The 16,054-nt window shown below is 50.2% G+C and overlaps 1 protein-coding gene across 1 annotated transcript; it reads left to right on the plus strand.

Moving 5' to 3' along the window:
• The first annotated feature begins 407 nt into the window (after positions 1–407).
• Positions 408–8,237, plus strand: CACUL1 (CDK2 associated cullin domain 1). The gene is made up of 9 exons (XM_066601372.1): positions 408–630; positions 2,956–3,082; positions 3,160–3,262; positions 4,526–4,621; positions 5,018–5,120; positions 5,640–5,729; positions 6,056–6,194; positions 6,378–6,421; positions 7,737–8,237. Exons 1-9 carry the CDS (start codon positions 477–479, stop codon positions 7,769–7,771), a joined length of 891 nt encoding a protein of 296 aa, XP_066457469.1. The 5' UTR covers positions 408–476; the 3' UTR covers positions 7,772–8,237.
• Positions 8,238–16,054: the final 7,817 nt, after the last annotated feature.

Below are 16,054 nucleotides of genomic sequence, written 5' to 3' on the forward strand. Positions count from 1 at the left end.
CTGATACTTCTCACATTAGTGATAGTACTGGTGATTATAACACTGATACTCCTCACATTAGTGATAGTACTGGTGATTATAGCGCTGATACTCCTCACATTAGTGATAGTACTGGTGATTATAGTGCTGATACTCCTCACATTAGTGATAGTACTGGTGATTATAGAGCTGATACTCCTCACATTAGTAATAGTACTGGTGATTATAGTGCTGATACTCCTCACATTAGTGATATTACTGGTGATTATAATACTAATACTCCTTACAATAGCGATAACGATGCTGCTAATCGCGATATGCTGCCGTTTGCGCGGGAGTAACGGATCACAGCGTCTGTTAGGGGAACTTCCGTCGCCGCGAGCGCTGATTGGCCAGCGGAGATCAGCTGAAGCGGAAGACTACAACTCCCGGCGTGCCGTGCGGCCGGAGCGGAAGTGTATGCACCGGGCCGAGGATGGTAGGACGGAGCCGGATACATGGAGGAGGAGGATCCCAACCACAATCACTGGCAGCTGCGGCCCGACTGCTCCCCGGCCCCGGAGCTCTGCCCCCGGAGAGGACGGGACGGAGGTGCTAAGAGCAGCGGGAGCGGTGGCCTCCCGGGGATCAGCTCCAGCGCCTCCAAGTTCCGTGAGTGTCCCCAGCCCCGCCAGTATATATGTATCAGACTGCTGCTATATAGAATCCGCAGCGCTGCTCCTCCGGTTGCGCTCGTCCTGCAGATCTGCGCGGTTTACCCGTTGGCCGCTCGCGGCGACCCATAAAACCGCACGTATCTGACCGGATTAGAAGATGCCGGAGTGTCGCTGTCCGCCGCGTATGTAACTAGGAAATTACTGGAGAAGCATGGCGGCCACGGCGATCAGAGCGGTAAAGCGACTTAAATAGAACGGGAGAACTGTCACCAGAATGGCGCTACTACACCCCCCACAGAAGCCACGCCCCCTGTCAGCTCTAAGACTAGCAGGCGATGGCGCACAATACAGCGACACAACACTGCGTCCTTAAAGGGGTCGTCCGGTTGTAAACCGTTGATGGCTTATACTCTGGATAGGTTGTCAATAGTAGACAGGTGGGGGTTCGCTGCGTGGGACCCCCGCTGATCAGCTGTGCGCCATTTCTGCAGGAAGTAGACAGCTCCGTTCTGACTGCAGTGGCCAAGCTTGGTATTGGAGGTCAAGATCCTACTGAAATGAATGGGAACTTTGCCTGCAATACCATTCTTGGCCACTGCAGTAAGAACGGAGCTGTCTGCTTCTGCAGAATTCACTTTTGAACTAACATGCACTGGCCTGATCAGCGGGGGTCTCAGATGGCAGACCCCCACCTGTCTATGGCTGACTTAACCTGAGCATAGACCACTGATGGTTTACAATTGTCGGACCTCTGATCACATTGGCTCCCGCTAACCCCTCCCCAGTGAGTGCAGCTGCAGTTCGTGTGTCTGACCACCAGGTCCTGACCTATAGAGGGCACTGCGGAGACGGGTTTCTGTAGGGAGAGCTAATTTGCATCCCTTTCCCAAGGAGCATTGCCTGTAAGCCTCCAGCAGGATCTCCACAAGCCAGTTCAGGATCTGCCGCTAAAGTCTCAAAACTTCCAAGGTGTCGTGTAGTCGGGGGCTCGGTGGCTCGCGGAGGCTGGTTCTAGTGTTCAGGGTATTACGGTGTACAGACGGCTCTGCTGCTCCTCCTGGCTCGCGGAGGTTAGTTCTAGTGTTCAGGGTATTACGGTGTACTGATGGCTCCGCTCCCCCTGTTGGCTCTAGTGTTCAGGGTATTACGGTGTACTGACGGCTCCGCTGCCCCTGCTGGCTCACAGAGGCTGGTTCTAGTGTTCAGGGTATTACGGTGTATTGATGGCTCCGCTGCCCCTGCTGGCTCACAGAGGTTGGTTCTAGTGTTCAGGGTATTACGGTGTATTGAGGGCTCCGCTGCCCCTGCTGGCTCACGGAGGCTGGTTCTAGTGTTCAGGGTATTACGGTGTACTGACGGATCCGCTGCCCCTGCTGGCTCACAGAGGCTGGTTCTAGTGTTCAGGGTATTACGGTGTACAGACGGCTCTGCTGCTCCTCCTGGCTCGCGGAGGCTGGCTCTAGTGTTCAGGGTATTACGGTGTACTGACGGCTCTGCTCCCCCTGCTGGCTCGCGGAGGTTAGTTCTAGTGTTCAGGGTATTACGGTGTACTGACGGATCCGCTGCCCCTGCTGGCTCGCGGAGGCTGGTTCTAGTGTTCAGGGTATTACGGTGTACTGATGGTTCCGCTGCCCCTGCTGGCTTACAGAGGTTGGTTCTGGTGTTCAGGGTATTACGGTGTACTGACAGATCCGCTCCCCCTGCTGGCTCGCGGAGGTTAGTTCTAGTGTTCAGGGTATTACGGTGTACAGACGGCTCTGCTGCTCCTCCTGGCTCGCGGAGGCTGGCTCTAGTGTTCAGGGTATTACGGTGTACTGACGGCTCTGCTCCCCCTGCTGGCTCGCGGAGGTTAGTTCTAGTGTTCAGGGTATTACGGTGTACTGACGGATCCGCTGCCCCTGCTGGCTCGCGGAGGCTGGTTCTAGTGTTCAGGGTATTACGGTGTACTGATGGTTCCGCTGCCCCTGCTGGCTTACAGAGGTTGGTTCTGGTGTTCAGGGTATTACGGTGTACTGACAGATCCGCTCCCCCTGCTGGCTCGCGGAGGTTAGTTCTAGTGTTCAGGGTATTACGGTGTACTGACGGATCCGCTCCCCCTGCTGGCTCACAGAGGCTGGTTCTAGTATTCAGGGTATTACGGTGTACTGACGGCTCCGCTCCCCCTGCTGGCTCACAGAGGCTGGTTCTAGTGTTCAGGGTATTACGGTGTACTGACGGATCCGCTCCCCCTGCTGGCTCACAGAGGTTGGTTCTAGTGTTGGGGGTATTACGGTGTACTGACGGATCCGCTCCCCCTGATGGCGCCATTCCCCTCTTCCAGTGATGAACGTGATCACCATTGATGATTACAAGAATACGTATTGGCCGAAGCTGGAGAGCGCCATCGATCAGCTGCTGACGCAGAGCCCGGGGGACTACATACCCATCTCCTACGAGCAGATCTACAGGTAATGTCATGTGGGGGGCCGGTGACCCCAGACGGACAGGACACCCCCTCATGTGTGCGCCTTGTGCTCTGTTACAGCTGCGTCTACAAGTGTGTCTGCCAACAACACTCGGAGCAGATGTACAGCGACCTCATGTGCAAAATCACCTGCCACCTGGAGAAGGTGTCCCTGGAGCTGCAGGTAAGTGCCCGCACCTACAGGCACTAGTTCTGACTGGGTAAGCAGCTTCACCAGTGATGTCACCGCTGCTCTCTAGTGAATGGATAGGCGACATTCCTGGTGATGTCACCGCTGCTCTCTAGTGAATGGATAGGCGACATTCCTGGTGATGTCACCGCTGCTCTCTAGTGAATGGATAGGCGGCATTCCTGGTGATGTCACCGCTGCTCTCTAGTGAATGGATAGGTGGCATTCCTGGTGATGTCACTGCTGCTCTCTAGTGAATGGATAGGCGGCATTCCTGGTGATGTCACCGCTGCTCTCTAGTGAATGGATAGGTGGCATTCCTGGTGATGTCACCGCTGCTCTCTAGTGATAGACGGCATTCCTGGTGATGTCACAGCTGCTCTCTAGTGAATAGATAGGCGGCATTCCTGGTGATGTCACCGCTGCTCTCTAGTGAATGGATAGGTGGCATTCCTGGTGATGTCACTGCTGCTCTCTAGTGAATGGATAGGCGACATTCCTGGTGATGTCAGCTCTGCTCTCTAGTGAATGGATAGGCGGCATTCCTGGGGATGTCACCGCTGCTCTCTAGTGAATGGATAGGTGGCATTCCTGGTGATGTCACCGCTGCTCTCTAGTGAATAGATAGGCGGCATTCCTGGTGATGTCACCGCTGCTCTCTAGTGAATGGATCGGCGGCATTCCTGGTGATGTCACCGCTGCTCTCTAGTGAATGGATAGGCGGCATTCCTGGTGATATCACCGCTGCTCTCTAGTGAATGGATAGGCGGCATTCCTGGTGATGTCACCGCTGCTCTCTAGTGAATGGATAGGTGGCATTCCTGGTGATGCCACCGCTGCTCTCTAGTGAATGGATAGGCGGCATTCCTGGTGATGTCACCGCTGCTCTCTAGTGAATGGATAGGCGGCATTCCTGGTGATGTCACCGCTGCTCTCTAGTGAATGGATAGGCGGCATTCCTGGTGATGTCACCGCTGCTCTCTAGTGAGTAGATAGGCGGCATTCCTGGTGATGTCACTGCTGCTCTCTAGTGAATGGATAGGCGGCATTCCTGGTGATGTCACCGCTGCTCTCTAGTGAATGGATAGGCGGCATTCCTGGTGATGTCACTGCTGCTCTCTAGTGAATGGATAGGCGGCATTCCTGGTGATGTCACCGCTGCTCTCTTGTATTATATGGGGGTCATTACTCTGTGGCGCTGCATTTAGTCAGTCCACGCTTATATTTTCCAGTAACCCTTTCCTCGCTGTGTTGCAGGCGACGTCTCCGGAGCATTATATAGAGAAGTTTAACCTTGCCCTGAGTCAGTATATGGGGGCTCTGCACAGCATCGTCCCACTCTTCATCTATATGGTAAGTCTACACAGCGTCGGGCCCCTCTTCATCATACAGTACAGATGCACGAAGAAGTAAGTGAACGCCTCAGTCTCCCACGGATTTTGGCTCTGATTACACGTACCGGAAAATGGCGCAGGTTGGCCGCAGCAGCAGAACCGCAGTGGAGACGGCCAGAATCCGTGTCATGGTTGCGGATCCTAAAGTGGTTTATAATCCGGATCTGCAGTGGATTTCTCCCTTTTAATTCGCACAGTGGAGACACGGACATGTTTTCTTCCGCGGAGTTTGTTGCGGACCGTGTGCTGCGGACAACCTGCGCCATTTTCTGGTACGTGTATTCGTACCTGTAAGGAGTTGGGCAGTTATCGGCTCCCGCCACGATCACTTTTATTTTTTTTCATGATCTTCCAGAACAAGTTTTATATAGAAACCAAACTGAACAGAGACCTGAAGGACGACCTCATCCAGCTCTTCACCGACCACGTGGCCGAGAAGCACATATACAGCTTGATGCGTAAGTGTTCACCGGTCGTTACGAAACATTAGTCTTAAGCCTGGTCAGCGGAGAGGCTTTGTGGACATTAGACTTGCTCTGTGTCATTGGGGGTTATTAATGGAGATCGGCCCTGTGCCAGGTCATCGGGGGGCATATATCTATATTACACTCAAGTTGGGCACTAACAACCAATGAGGTTGAATCAGGGAACCCAAACAACCAATGAGGTTGAATCAGACAAGCCAATCACCCAATGAGAGTGTTTGAATTGTGAATCAGAACCAATGAGGTTGCTGGAATTGCTCCATAGTGCCGAACTTGAGTGTAATATAGATATATGCCATCGGGGGTGGTCATTGGTGGACATCAGTCCTGCCCCAGGTCGTCGGGGGTGCTCGTTGGTGGACATCAGTCCTGCCCCAGGTCGTCGGGGGTGCTCGTTGGTGGACATCAGTCCTGCCCCAGGTCGTCGTGGTCATAACTGGAGATGTGAATATTACGGAGGATTCCACCTAATTGTCTGTTCCTTTCTTTCAGCCCTGTTACTAGAGGCGCAGTCTACACCGTTCCAGATTACTCCCTCCACCATGGCAAGCATTGTGAAGGGGCTCTACACACTGAGGCCAGGTAACCGTAGGCTCACGATGTACACAGTTACCACTCTTGCCCGATCACACTTGGCTGTGAGGAGAGCCAGGCCCTTTTATGACTAGTGGCCAATGCTCTGCCTACTCCTTGCTTTACCAGGGTCAGGGTCCTCTTCTCTGTATTGGTCAGTGGTTCAGATTCCCCGCAGTGAGGGGAGCTCGGCTGCTGTGTTACCAAAGTCGGGGGTCCACCTCTTTGTAGTGGTCGGTGCTCTAGAGTTTTCTCCTGTTTTGGGCATGGCCAGTTGCAGTTAACATGTGCTCCCACAGGGCATTATTACTATGGACCTCCTTTGCCTCTTTCAGAGTGGGTCCAGCTTGCTCCAGCACTTTTCTCCAAGTTCATCCCCAATATCTTACCGCCGGCTTTGGAATCGGAGCTGCAGGATTACGCCGCGCAGGACCAAAAGCTGCAGCAAGACCTCATGCAGAATGGATTTAACAGGTCAGTTTCTTCTGCCATGAAGGATCACTTGATATCATCAGGTCACTGCATGATGACAACATGCTATGGGGGTGTTATATCCATAATCATGGGTGGCAACTCTGTAGATACTCGCTGTCTTTGATGTTGTCGGCCTCACCTTCCAGTCTTGTCTTTGTCCTCTCTCTGTCTCTCTCCCCTCAGAGGTGACCAGTCCAGGAAAAGAGCGGGAGATGAGTTGGCCTACAGTAAGTATCAGATCCTTGCAGGTATATCTCTAGAATCACTTTCTTGGAGCCTGACTGCTGATACAGTGATACCTCGGGTTATGAGTGCCTCGGCTTGCGAGTTTTTTGACTGGCGAGCAGGCTCTCTCCTGAATTTTTGCTCTGATTTAGGAGCAAAAATTCAGGGTACGAGCCTGCTTGCAAGTCAAAAAACCCGCAAGCTAATGCTTAGGAAGGGGAGGGGAGGAGTGTAGTCTCTACTCTCTACTCACCTGCTGCTGGTGTGTCGTCCTCCGGATGGTCTGTGGCGCTGCTGCAGGCTGTTGCTCCCTCCTCCATGCCGACAGAGCATTGCTTTCTGGATTCGGGTCTTGAATGCCTCGCCTCCAGCAAGCTAATGCTCTGATTGGTTAACTCGGCGTGGCGTCAGCCAATGAAAGCTGGCGCTGCGTTAACCAATCAGAGTATTAGCTTGCTGGAGGCGGGGCATTCAAGCCCTGAATCCAGAAAGCAATGCTCTGTCGGCGTGGAGGAGGGAGCGACAGCCTGCAGCAGCACCACAGACCATCGGGAGGATGACACGGCGGTGACAGGTGAGTATAGACTTTCCCCTGAGCCTTTTTCTACAGGTAGTTTCCTATTGGAACGCATTAATGGCGTTTCAATGCATTTCAATAGGGAGAAGTGCTTTGACATGTGAGTTTTTTTGCCTTACGAGCTCCACCTTGGATATCAAGGCACCACTGTATTGGGAATAAATGGGAGGGTGGGCGGCACGAGAATGGAGGGGGGCACGAGAAGAGGCTGAGGGACGGGGGAGAGGTGTAGGAGGGAACAGGAAGGATTTAAGGTAATGCAGGGAGTAGGAACCTCGCAGTTCTTCAATTAACACATTGAGAGGAGACTTATGTCAGAAGTGCAGCAACTCTTCATTGTTAAAAGTATTAATCAGTGGGGGTCCCACTGCTGTGACCCCCACAGATTGCTAGAACAAAGGGGGCTGCAGTTCTGTATCCCTTTGGCTGTCTTCGTGGCTTTTCGGCTCCTGAAATACCATTGCATAGAGCTCTATTGAAAGCTTGCACAGACCTCTAAGCATCAGTCTCCAGGAGCCAGAAAGTTGCGAAGACAGTTGAGGGAGGTACAGAGTTTGGGTGGGTGCTACAGCCCCCTCATTCCATTGATCACTGAGGGTCTCAGCAGCAGGACCCCTACGAATCAAAACTTTTGACATATCAAAAGTCTGTGAAAAGTCTAGTTACTCTTTACAGCTAGTGCAGGTAGAAACAAGACCCCGCCCGTCGCTGCCTCACTGCTGCCTCCTTGTGTCTTTCAGATGGTTCGTGCACCAGTTCTCCCAGTTACAGATAAGGTAGATTCTCCTGCGGTGGCACCTGGTGGACTGAGTGCAGAGGCTTGTGGAGCCATGTGGACTGTACACAAGTGGCGCCCTCTCTTGGCTGTATATACATAGGAGCATATACATATATATATATTTTTTTTGTTTTAAAGAAGACTTGAACTGTTGCTGCTAACAAGAGTGAGAGACTGTGAGCCGAGACCCCCGCCGCAGCTCCGCACTCCTGACACCCGGCTCGTTTCGGCTGCTTTTTTTTTTTTCTAATTTGTATAAAAATTGTAAAAAAGGAAAAGAAAGAAAAGTGAGCCGAGCCGTGGTCTCTTACTTTCCTGCTCGAGGCCTGGGCCATTACTTCCCTCCCCGTGTTTTCGGAGGTGAGGTTGTTACGTTCCTTCCCGTGTTTCCTGCTGCGTGGCAGCAGGTTCAGTATTTATCGTGTTCTCCTCTTTGTGGACCAAAATTAAACTCCTAACTTATTCAGCGGGTGGAGCGCCAGTGATCTGTCCACGAGAAGCCACCAGCGCCAGAAGAAGCAGCGCTGCCGCCCGGACAGCGCCGTCTCCTGCAAGTGGCAGAGGATAAGCTGCAGCTCTACAGGGCCAATCATCGAAGAGACTGTGTTCAGTGCCTCGCCATTTTTAAGATCTCTGCTTGCTTTCAAAGATGGGAACATTCTAGCAGCACTTGATACATTGTAACAATTTTGATACTGTATTAGTAGCGCGTATACTGGGTGGGCCGTAGAAAAGTAGCCCGTCTCTGATCCCAGCCCCGCACTCTCATGAAAGCTGTCTTAAGGGTACGTTTAAACGTCACTGATTTGCTGCGGCTTTTGGTACATATCAGGGACGTGTAAATGTACCCTTATACAAAATTTGGCCTTTGTTGCCCATAGCAAACAATCATAGCGCAGCTTTCATTTTACCTCTGCAGTAGACGAAAAGAAAGCTGCGCTGTGATTGGTTGCTATGCATGGCAAAGACCAGATTTTCTTTGAGGCAGCCCCCCATGGTACAAAACTCACCCGCTAAATGTATTCAGAGCGTGTTTCAGAAATGGCGTCAAACTGGGTCTGCCACAAGCAATAAACTAAGGCCTCGGCCCGTGTGGACGTCCAAAGTCGTCTGTGATATTTAGCAGAGGATTGCAAATAGCTCTTGGAAATCAACTCAGAGACTTTCCCAGCAAGTTGGTGGATCAGGAACAACGGGTCGACGAGCGCTGAAATCTATTAACCTGAAACCCTACCGAATAACGTGCGCTGGCACTGAAAGAGCGCGACAAAGCTAAGCGCATTAATAACTGGATGTGGTTACTGACTATGGTTGTCAGATGGCGTTTGGATCCATTACTGCACTTTTACGATGGACGGCGCGCGGTTTCACGTGAATTCACAGAATACGAAGTATTGGTCTACTGAAAATTCCCACCTGACTCCCGAAACGCCACTGCACAAGAAAATGAGCAGGAACACAACTAGCGGGCCCAATTTTCTTCAAATCCACCATGAATGCTGCAGTGTATATGGACACGTTAATGGACTGCTCTTTCTAAGAAGATGGGGCAACATGTCTCCCCCGACTTACTGGCACTGGTTCATGCGAACTGTAAGCAAGGGGTTATGGCCACCACGGTCCTCGGACTTGTCCACATGCAATTTTATCAGTGGGGAAATTTTAAAGCAGATGGTATACACCAATAATCCCCATTCCCGGATGATCTCAAGAAAAACGTCATGAAGACTATTTGCAGCATCACTGTTGAAGAGCTGCAGGCAGTATCAGCCAACGTGTTGGGACGTGCTCAGAGGTGCATTGAAGTGAATGGGGACCACTTCTAGCACCTGTTGTAATGTGGGTAAATCAATAAAGCTTTGGAAAAAAAAAATCCACTTGCTCATTCTTCCTGTCGCAGTATTGTCGGAGGCGGGCTACTTTTCCGTGGCCCACACTGTATCGTTAAGCAGAGATCTTGGATATGTGTTACATAGATTCTATTTAGTTGACTAGCGGGTAGTTTTAGTGACTTCCATAGATTTGAATGTTGCATTAGCTGCAGAAAGTTTGACCAAGATCTATGGAAGTACCAGAAGGAACCCTGATAGGGCTGATAAGATGCTGCGTAATACGGAGACTTGGAGAAGATATGTGGGCTGCTTCATTGTTCCTCCAGTAAGATGACAATGGACCGACCCCGGAGATGGTGGTCTGCCCAGCTGTGGGTGAGACTTGGGCATGTTATGTGGATATTGGTCAACTGGTCCTTGCATGTCGCTAATGGATGCGGCCTCTAAACGTGCAGAGGAGAGTCGCAGGAGTGTGGCCATAGCCTGGTGGTCACCCCAGGGAATCTGCCGAAGTATCACCTTGTCCCTTCTGGATGCCTGGAGACTCCCCACTGCCAAAGCCACTGACATTACCTTCGTTATCACCTGTGTGGTCCCGGGCGCGTTGTGTGGGGGGTGTAAGAAGAAGACTTTGGCCTTGAAGATTTGGTAGATGGTCCAGCTTTGTCTCTCCGGTCTGAAGACCCTGTGATGGGGTAGTGCGGTTTCTTGTGCCATCTGAGCCCATCATACGGATCACTAATTACAGGGGGGGGGGGGGGGGGGGGCAGCGCTCCAAACAATGGATGGAATGATATAAGGTTCCGGCTGCACCCAAAATCCACAATGTATGTGGAGAGCAGTCAGCCAGAGCCACCAGACGACCCGGGAGGCGTTCCAGGAAGTTGTGCAAAGAAGAACAGAAAAGCGAGCCGCGCTCAGGAGGTGCAATGGAAATGTACACATTGAGAACACAGCATCCTATGAGGGTGCAGTGGAGAATGGCAGAACCAGCCACTTACTGGTTCCACTTACGTACGACTCCTCCATGGACCCCGGCCCCCTGCAGCGTACCACAGTGATGAGAAATGGAAGTTGATCAGCCACAGATGTGTCCAAAGTTCTGGTTTATTCAGTAAAATTACAGTCACAGATCAGGTTACAGCAACGCGTTTCGGGCGAGGGAGCTTGAAAAAGGCCGTTCCTAGGCCGAAACGCGTTGCTGTAACCTGATCTGTGACTGTAATTTTACTGACTAAACCGGAACCTTGGACACATCTGTGGCTGATCACGTTCCATTTCTCATCGCTGTGGTACTCTGCAGGGGAACGGGGTCCATGCAGGAGTCACCCCCAAACCAGTAAGTGGCTTGTTCTGACATTTTACACTGCACCCTCATAGGATGCTGTGTTCCCAATGTGTACCTTCCCTTTGCACCTCCTGACCGCTGCCTGTTCTGCTTTTAATTACAGTTTTAGATATTGAGTCATTAATTAGCTATCCTAGGACATGTTGCATCACGATTCTTAACCCTGAGTGGTCATTTGAACACCCATGGATGGACCCTATCTTGGCCATTATAGAATACTGCTGAAATGGAAACTAAGAGGTCTCAGTTTTGGCAGGTTTCTGTTAATTTTTGACATACGAGGGGCGGTGCTCTGATACATTATACGAGGGGCTGCTAATAAGTCTTTGGCTTTACCCAGAAAAAACGAGATAGGAATATGAACCTTTCCATTTCTTCCACATCCTCTCCACTGATGCCAACACACTTCTTACATCGGTATTCCAAGTTCTGTAAGCCTTGCAAAAAGGATTTCGGTTGTGCCTCAAACCAGTCCGTAGCAGCCATGGGATCAGAAATGGTGTGAAATGTGGTCCCCTTCAGGTTTGGAAACGGATGATAGTCGGAGGGAGCTAGATCTGGTGAATTAGGTGAGTGGTCAACCAGCTGGAAGCCTAGCTCCACCAGTTGTGTCGTGGTCGCTTGTGCAGTGTGAGCGGAGGCGTTGTCTTACAGGAACAAGATTCCTTTGCACAGCTTGCCGCGCCTTTTGGCCTTCAGAGCTGCCTTCAATTGGTCCAAAAGTTCAATGTAATATCTTGGATTGATGGTGGAATCATTGTGAAGGTTGTCCACTAGCAGCAGGCCCTCCTTATCCCAGAACACAGACGCCATCACCTTAGTGGCTGAGGACCACTGGGCCTCCACTCTCTGACTGCTCCCCCTAGTGGTGGCTGTATATATCTGTACACAGACGCCATCACCTTAGTGGCTGAGGACCACTGGGCCTCCACTCTCTGACTGCTCCCCCTAGTGGTGGCTGTATATATCTGTATGTAGTGAGCTCCCCCTAGTGGTGGCTGTATATATCTGTACACAGACGCCATCACCTTAGTGGATGAAGACCACTGTGCCTCCACTCTTTTGACTGCTCCTTGGTTTCAAGGTCATACAAATAAATCCAGGTCTCATCCATGGTGACCAGTCCATCCAGGAAGTTCTTATCAGTCTGGAAACGCTGACAAATGGACCGGGAAGTTTTTACTCGATGCTTTTCTGATCTGTTGTCAAACATTTAGGGACCCACTGTGCAGATAGCTTCTTCATGGATAATGACACAAACCCGTTCACCAGAGATCCCTATGATGGCGGCTATTCATGCAGCTGAAATTGGCCAATTCTCCAGTATGAGGTTGTGCGCAGCATCGATGATCTCCGGAGCAACAACCTCTCTCGGTCGTCCAGGACGTTCCTCATCATTGGGGCTGAAGTGGCCCGTCAGTTCTTAACTGTAGAGTATGAAGGGCATTGATCCCCCAATGTCTGCGACATATCACCAGGAAAATCCTTCACAGACTTTCCTTGCAGAAACAAGAATTGTATCCCTCCTCTGCTCTCATTCGCTGTGAATATCGCCTTAGACTCCGCCATTTTGTTTTCCCGCGTGCCGAGATCACTGCTGCCATAAGCTACAAAGACAAAACTTTGGGAACATATATTAGACACATAAGGCTTTCATGTGATATAACATCCGTTACCATAGAAACAAAAAAGAACATAAAGCCAAAGACTTATCAGCACCCTTCGTATTCTGTGTGGTGGACTGCTCCTTACTTTGTCACAGTGCCAGAAATGAACTTAAACCTGCCCCCAACCTGAGACCTATTGGTGCTTGTTGTAGCAGCTTTCTATAATGGCCCAGATGGGGTCCGTCCAGGAGTTTACGTTTTTGGGATTTTTAAATGGATGAGCTGATTGGGAATCCTAGATAACGTGATGTAAACAGCCTTACCCCACAGAAGAACCAAATCATCACACAACAGCAAGCCATGAGCCCCCCTCCAGTGAGAGACCCCTTAATAAATACCCCCTGCGCTGGAGAGAACTGTACTTTGAGTAGCAAATTAGCAATGAAAACCAGTAAGGAAGAGGGTGACTATGTTCATGACACGAGCGCTGCCCTCCGAACATGGAAAATACGTCTTGAGGCGAGCAATGTTACTCTTCAGCAAGAAAAAAAGGAGCGTGAAAATGGGCCAAAGAATACAGTAATATACCCTGAGGTGCCAAAAGTCATGAGCCAGGAACTAATATCACATAGGACCCCCCCCTCCTCCTGGATAAGGGCAGCAGCTCGATGAGGCATCGAATGCACGAGTTGATGGAAGCCATCTGTAGGGAGTGTGAGCCATGTCTTCTGGATGCCCCCACCGCTTCGGGCTAACTGTCGGTGTAGGATCTTGGTTGCGAATGGGCCTCACTACCACATCCCATAAATCCTAACAAATCTCAAGCGCATGCACCAATAAAAAACATCCCCCGACTCCCAAAGCGCATGCGTGTGCAGGTATTGTAGCGCGAACGCTGAATAAATGGGCAAGAATAACCGCGCTCCACAAACTAGCAGCATGTACAATATAATGGAGCTGACAGCGTATAAGGGCGGTTACAGTGATGCATAAAAGGAAGCAATGGAGGATATGGGGTGGTTCATATGCTCTATAATAGAGCAAGAAGCAAACGGAGATCCTGCAAAAATAATGAAGGATGGAGCAGCAATAAGAAGAAAGAAAAGCCACATACAAAACAGCACTAATACCAAAGCTTTAGTCCAGGGGCGTAACTAAAGGCTCAGGGGCCCTGATGCAAAAGGTGAGCTGGGGCCCCCCTCTATCTGTATCTGTACCCGTACCCATACCCATACCTAAACCATGCTGCACAGAGGCATAACTTGAAGCTTCTGGGCCCCAATGCAAAACCTGTAATAGGGCCCCCAACTATAATGCTTTATTCATAGTACTGGGCTCCCTATATGGAGAAGAGAGGCCTTATGGGCCCCCTAAGGCTCCTGGGCCCGGGTGCAACCGCATCCCCTGCACCCTCTATAGTTACGCCCCTGCTTTAGTCATTAGTGCTGAGTAAATAAAAGAAAAATATCCACCAGTAAATAAAGCAATAACATAACACTTTCTGAAAGGGCTACTATGGTGTTATATAGCTCTCCCCTCAGAATATATAGGTTGGTTAGTTATCCGCTTCTGTCTGAAACCCCTGGCCTCTTTCTCCTCAGATGGTCATGTGATCTCAATTCTGACCATCTTAGATTTAGTTGGGGTCATGCTGCCTAAAACTAGTCAAATTCTCAGTCTGTGTAATGATCCTTGCCATGGAAACTGCCTAGAGGAGGACACAGACATACCTGTCACAGTTACTCAGTTACTGCTGATAATTAGAGGCTCCTGTCACACAGTAATAGTGGAGGAGAGCACAGCTCATGCTCCTGACTGTATATTAATGAGCTGTAGCTTATTTAGAAGACTATAGAAGCTAAACTGTTGTCCGAGCATACACACAGACACATGATATGACCAATAGCATTGTTCGATAATCCTAATGTCCAAAGTTTCTCTTTCTCATCATCGGCAGCGTGACTAGGACCTCAGCAGTAATGATCACCGGGCGGGAGCAAAGAAAACTTATTTAGTAAGCACTTAGACGCCAAAGACTGGGCTTTAGGAAGCCTTTCAGAAAGTAGTTTGTAGAATCTGCATAAATGACTCCCTAGAGGACTTTCACTTGGCTATAGAAATGGCCATTAGTTTTGCAGATAAGTTAAGACACCTCCTTCAGAATCCAAAGACGGTTGGATGAGAACTCGCGAGGGCACAGTAAGGACTAGGGTTCTTCACAAAAGGCTGTAGATGATTCCATGTCTTAAAAGTCCTTGAAGCATCTGTTGACCTGAAAATATCCCACCAAACAATGCATTAGTAGTGATTCACAGGTGCTAGACTTCAACTCTTTGTCGATGATGTCTTGCAAGACCCCCAGCACCTGAAGTAAGCTGACACCAGACACGGGTCCTCACCTATTCCTAATTGTGGGTCTAGTAGTAGGATGCTTGGAAGCCAAGAGGGTAGAAATCAACTTAAAGGAGATGTCCCGCGCCGAAACGGGTTTTTTTTTTTTTAAACCCCCCCCCCCCGTTCGGCGCGAGACAACTCCGATGCAGGGGTTAAAAAAACCACCCGCACAGCGCTTACCTGAATCCCGGCGGTCCGGCGTCTTCATACTCACCTGCTGAAGATGGCCGCCGGGATCCTCTGTCTTCATGGACCGCAGGGCTTCTGTGCGGTCCATTGCCGATTCCAGCCTCCTGATTGGCTGGAATCGGCACGTGACGGGGCGGAGCTACACGGAGCCCCATTCAGAAAAGAAGAAGACCCGGACTGCGCAAGCGCGGCTAATTTGGCCATCGGAGGGCGAAAATTAGTCGGCACCATGGAGACGAGGACGCTAGCAACGGAGCAGGTAAGTATAAAACTTTTTATAACTTCTGTATGGCTCATAATTAATGCACAATGTACATTACAAAGTGCATTATTATGGCCATACAGAAGTGTATAGACCCACTTGCTGCCTCGGGACATCTCCTTTAACAGAGAATCCTTTCATTTGGAGGATCGATTCTTCAAGCTCTGTGAAGAGACTGAGATAAGTAGGTATGTCAAAAGCCTCCCCCCTGTAGTCACGGGGAGGATACGCCAGGCCTGGAGATATTATACTCGTGGCCCAAGAGTTTGAGACTGACACAAATTTAGTTTTTCACAAAGTCTTCTTCAATTTTGATAGTGGCAATTGGCATAAACTCAAGATCGTTATGAAGATGATCAGATGAATTGCGAGTCGTTCCTTGCCATGAAAATTAATTTAATCCCAAAAACCACATTTCCACTCTTGCTGTGAATAAAGCTTCATGGCTCCCAAGAAAGTCCAGCAAGTAGCAAGATCATCTCCTAAAGAGTATTCAGCTGCGGGGTTGGTTCAGCACCAGTTCAGAGCTGGTCAAAGGGGCAGCAGATATGTGTCGGTGTATCTGTACGTACAGCGAGGTGAAGGCTGCCTGATGTCAAGAAGGGCATCAAAGAAGCCACTTCTCTCCAAGAAAACCAAGAAAACCAA

The sequence above is a fragment of the Eleutherodactylus coqui genome, chromosome 4 (assembly GCF_035609145.1).
Source record: "Eleutherodactylus coqui strain aEleCoq1 chromosome 4, aEleCoq1.hap1, whole genome shotgun sequence".
Taxonomy (NCBI): Eukaryota; Metazoa; Chordata; class Amphibia; order Anura; family Eleutherodactylidae; genus Eleutherodactylus; species Eleutherodactylus coqui.

What these genes read in the sequence shown, in the direction of transcription:
- CACUL1 (XM_066601372.1), top strand. Translation starts at nt 477, where the DNA reads ATGGAGGAGGAGGATCCCAACCACAATCACTGGCAGCTGCGGCCCGAC. An exon ending in TCCCACTCTTCATCTATATG is followed by an intron (nt 4,622 to 5,017) that starts GTAAGTCTACAC and finishes ATGATCTTCCAG; the next exon opens with AACAAGTTTTATATAGAAAC. An exon ending in ATGCAGAATGGATTTAACAG is followed by an intron (nt 6,195 to 6,377) that starts GTCAGTTTCTTC and finishes CTCTCCCCTCAG; the next exon opens with AGGTGACCAGTCCAGGAAAA.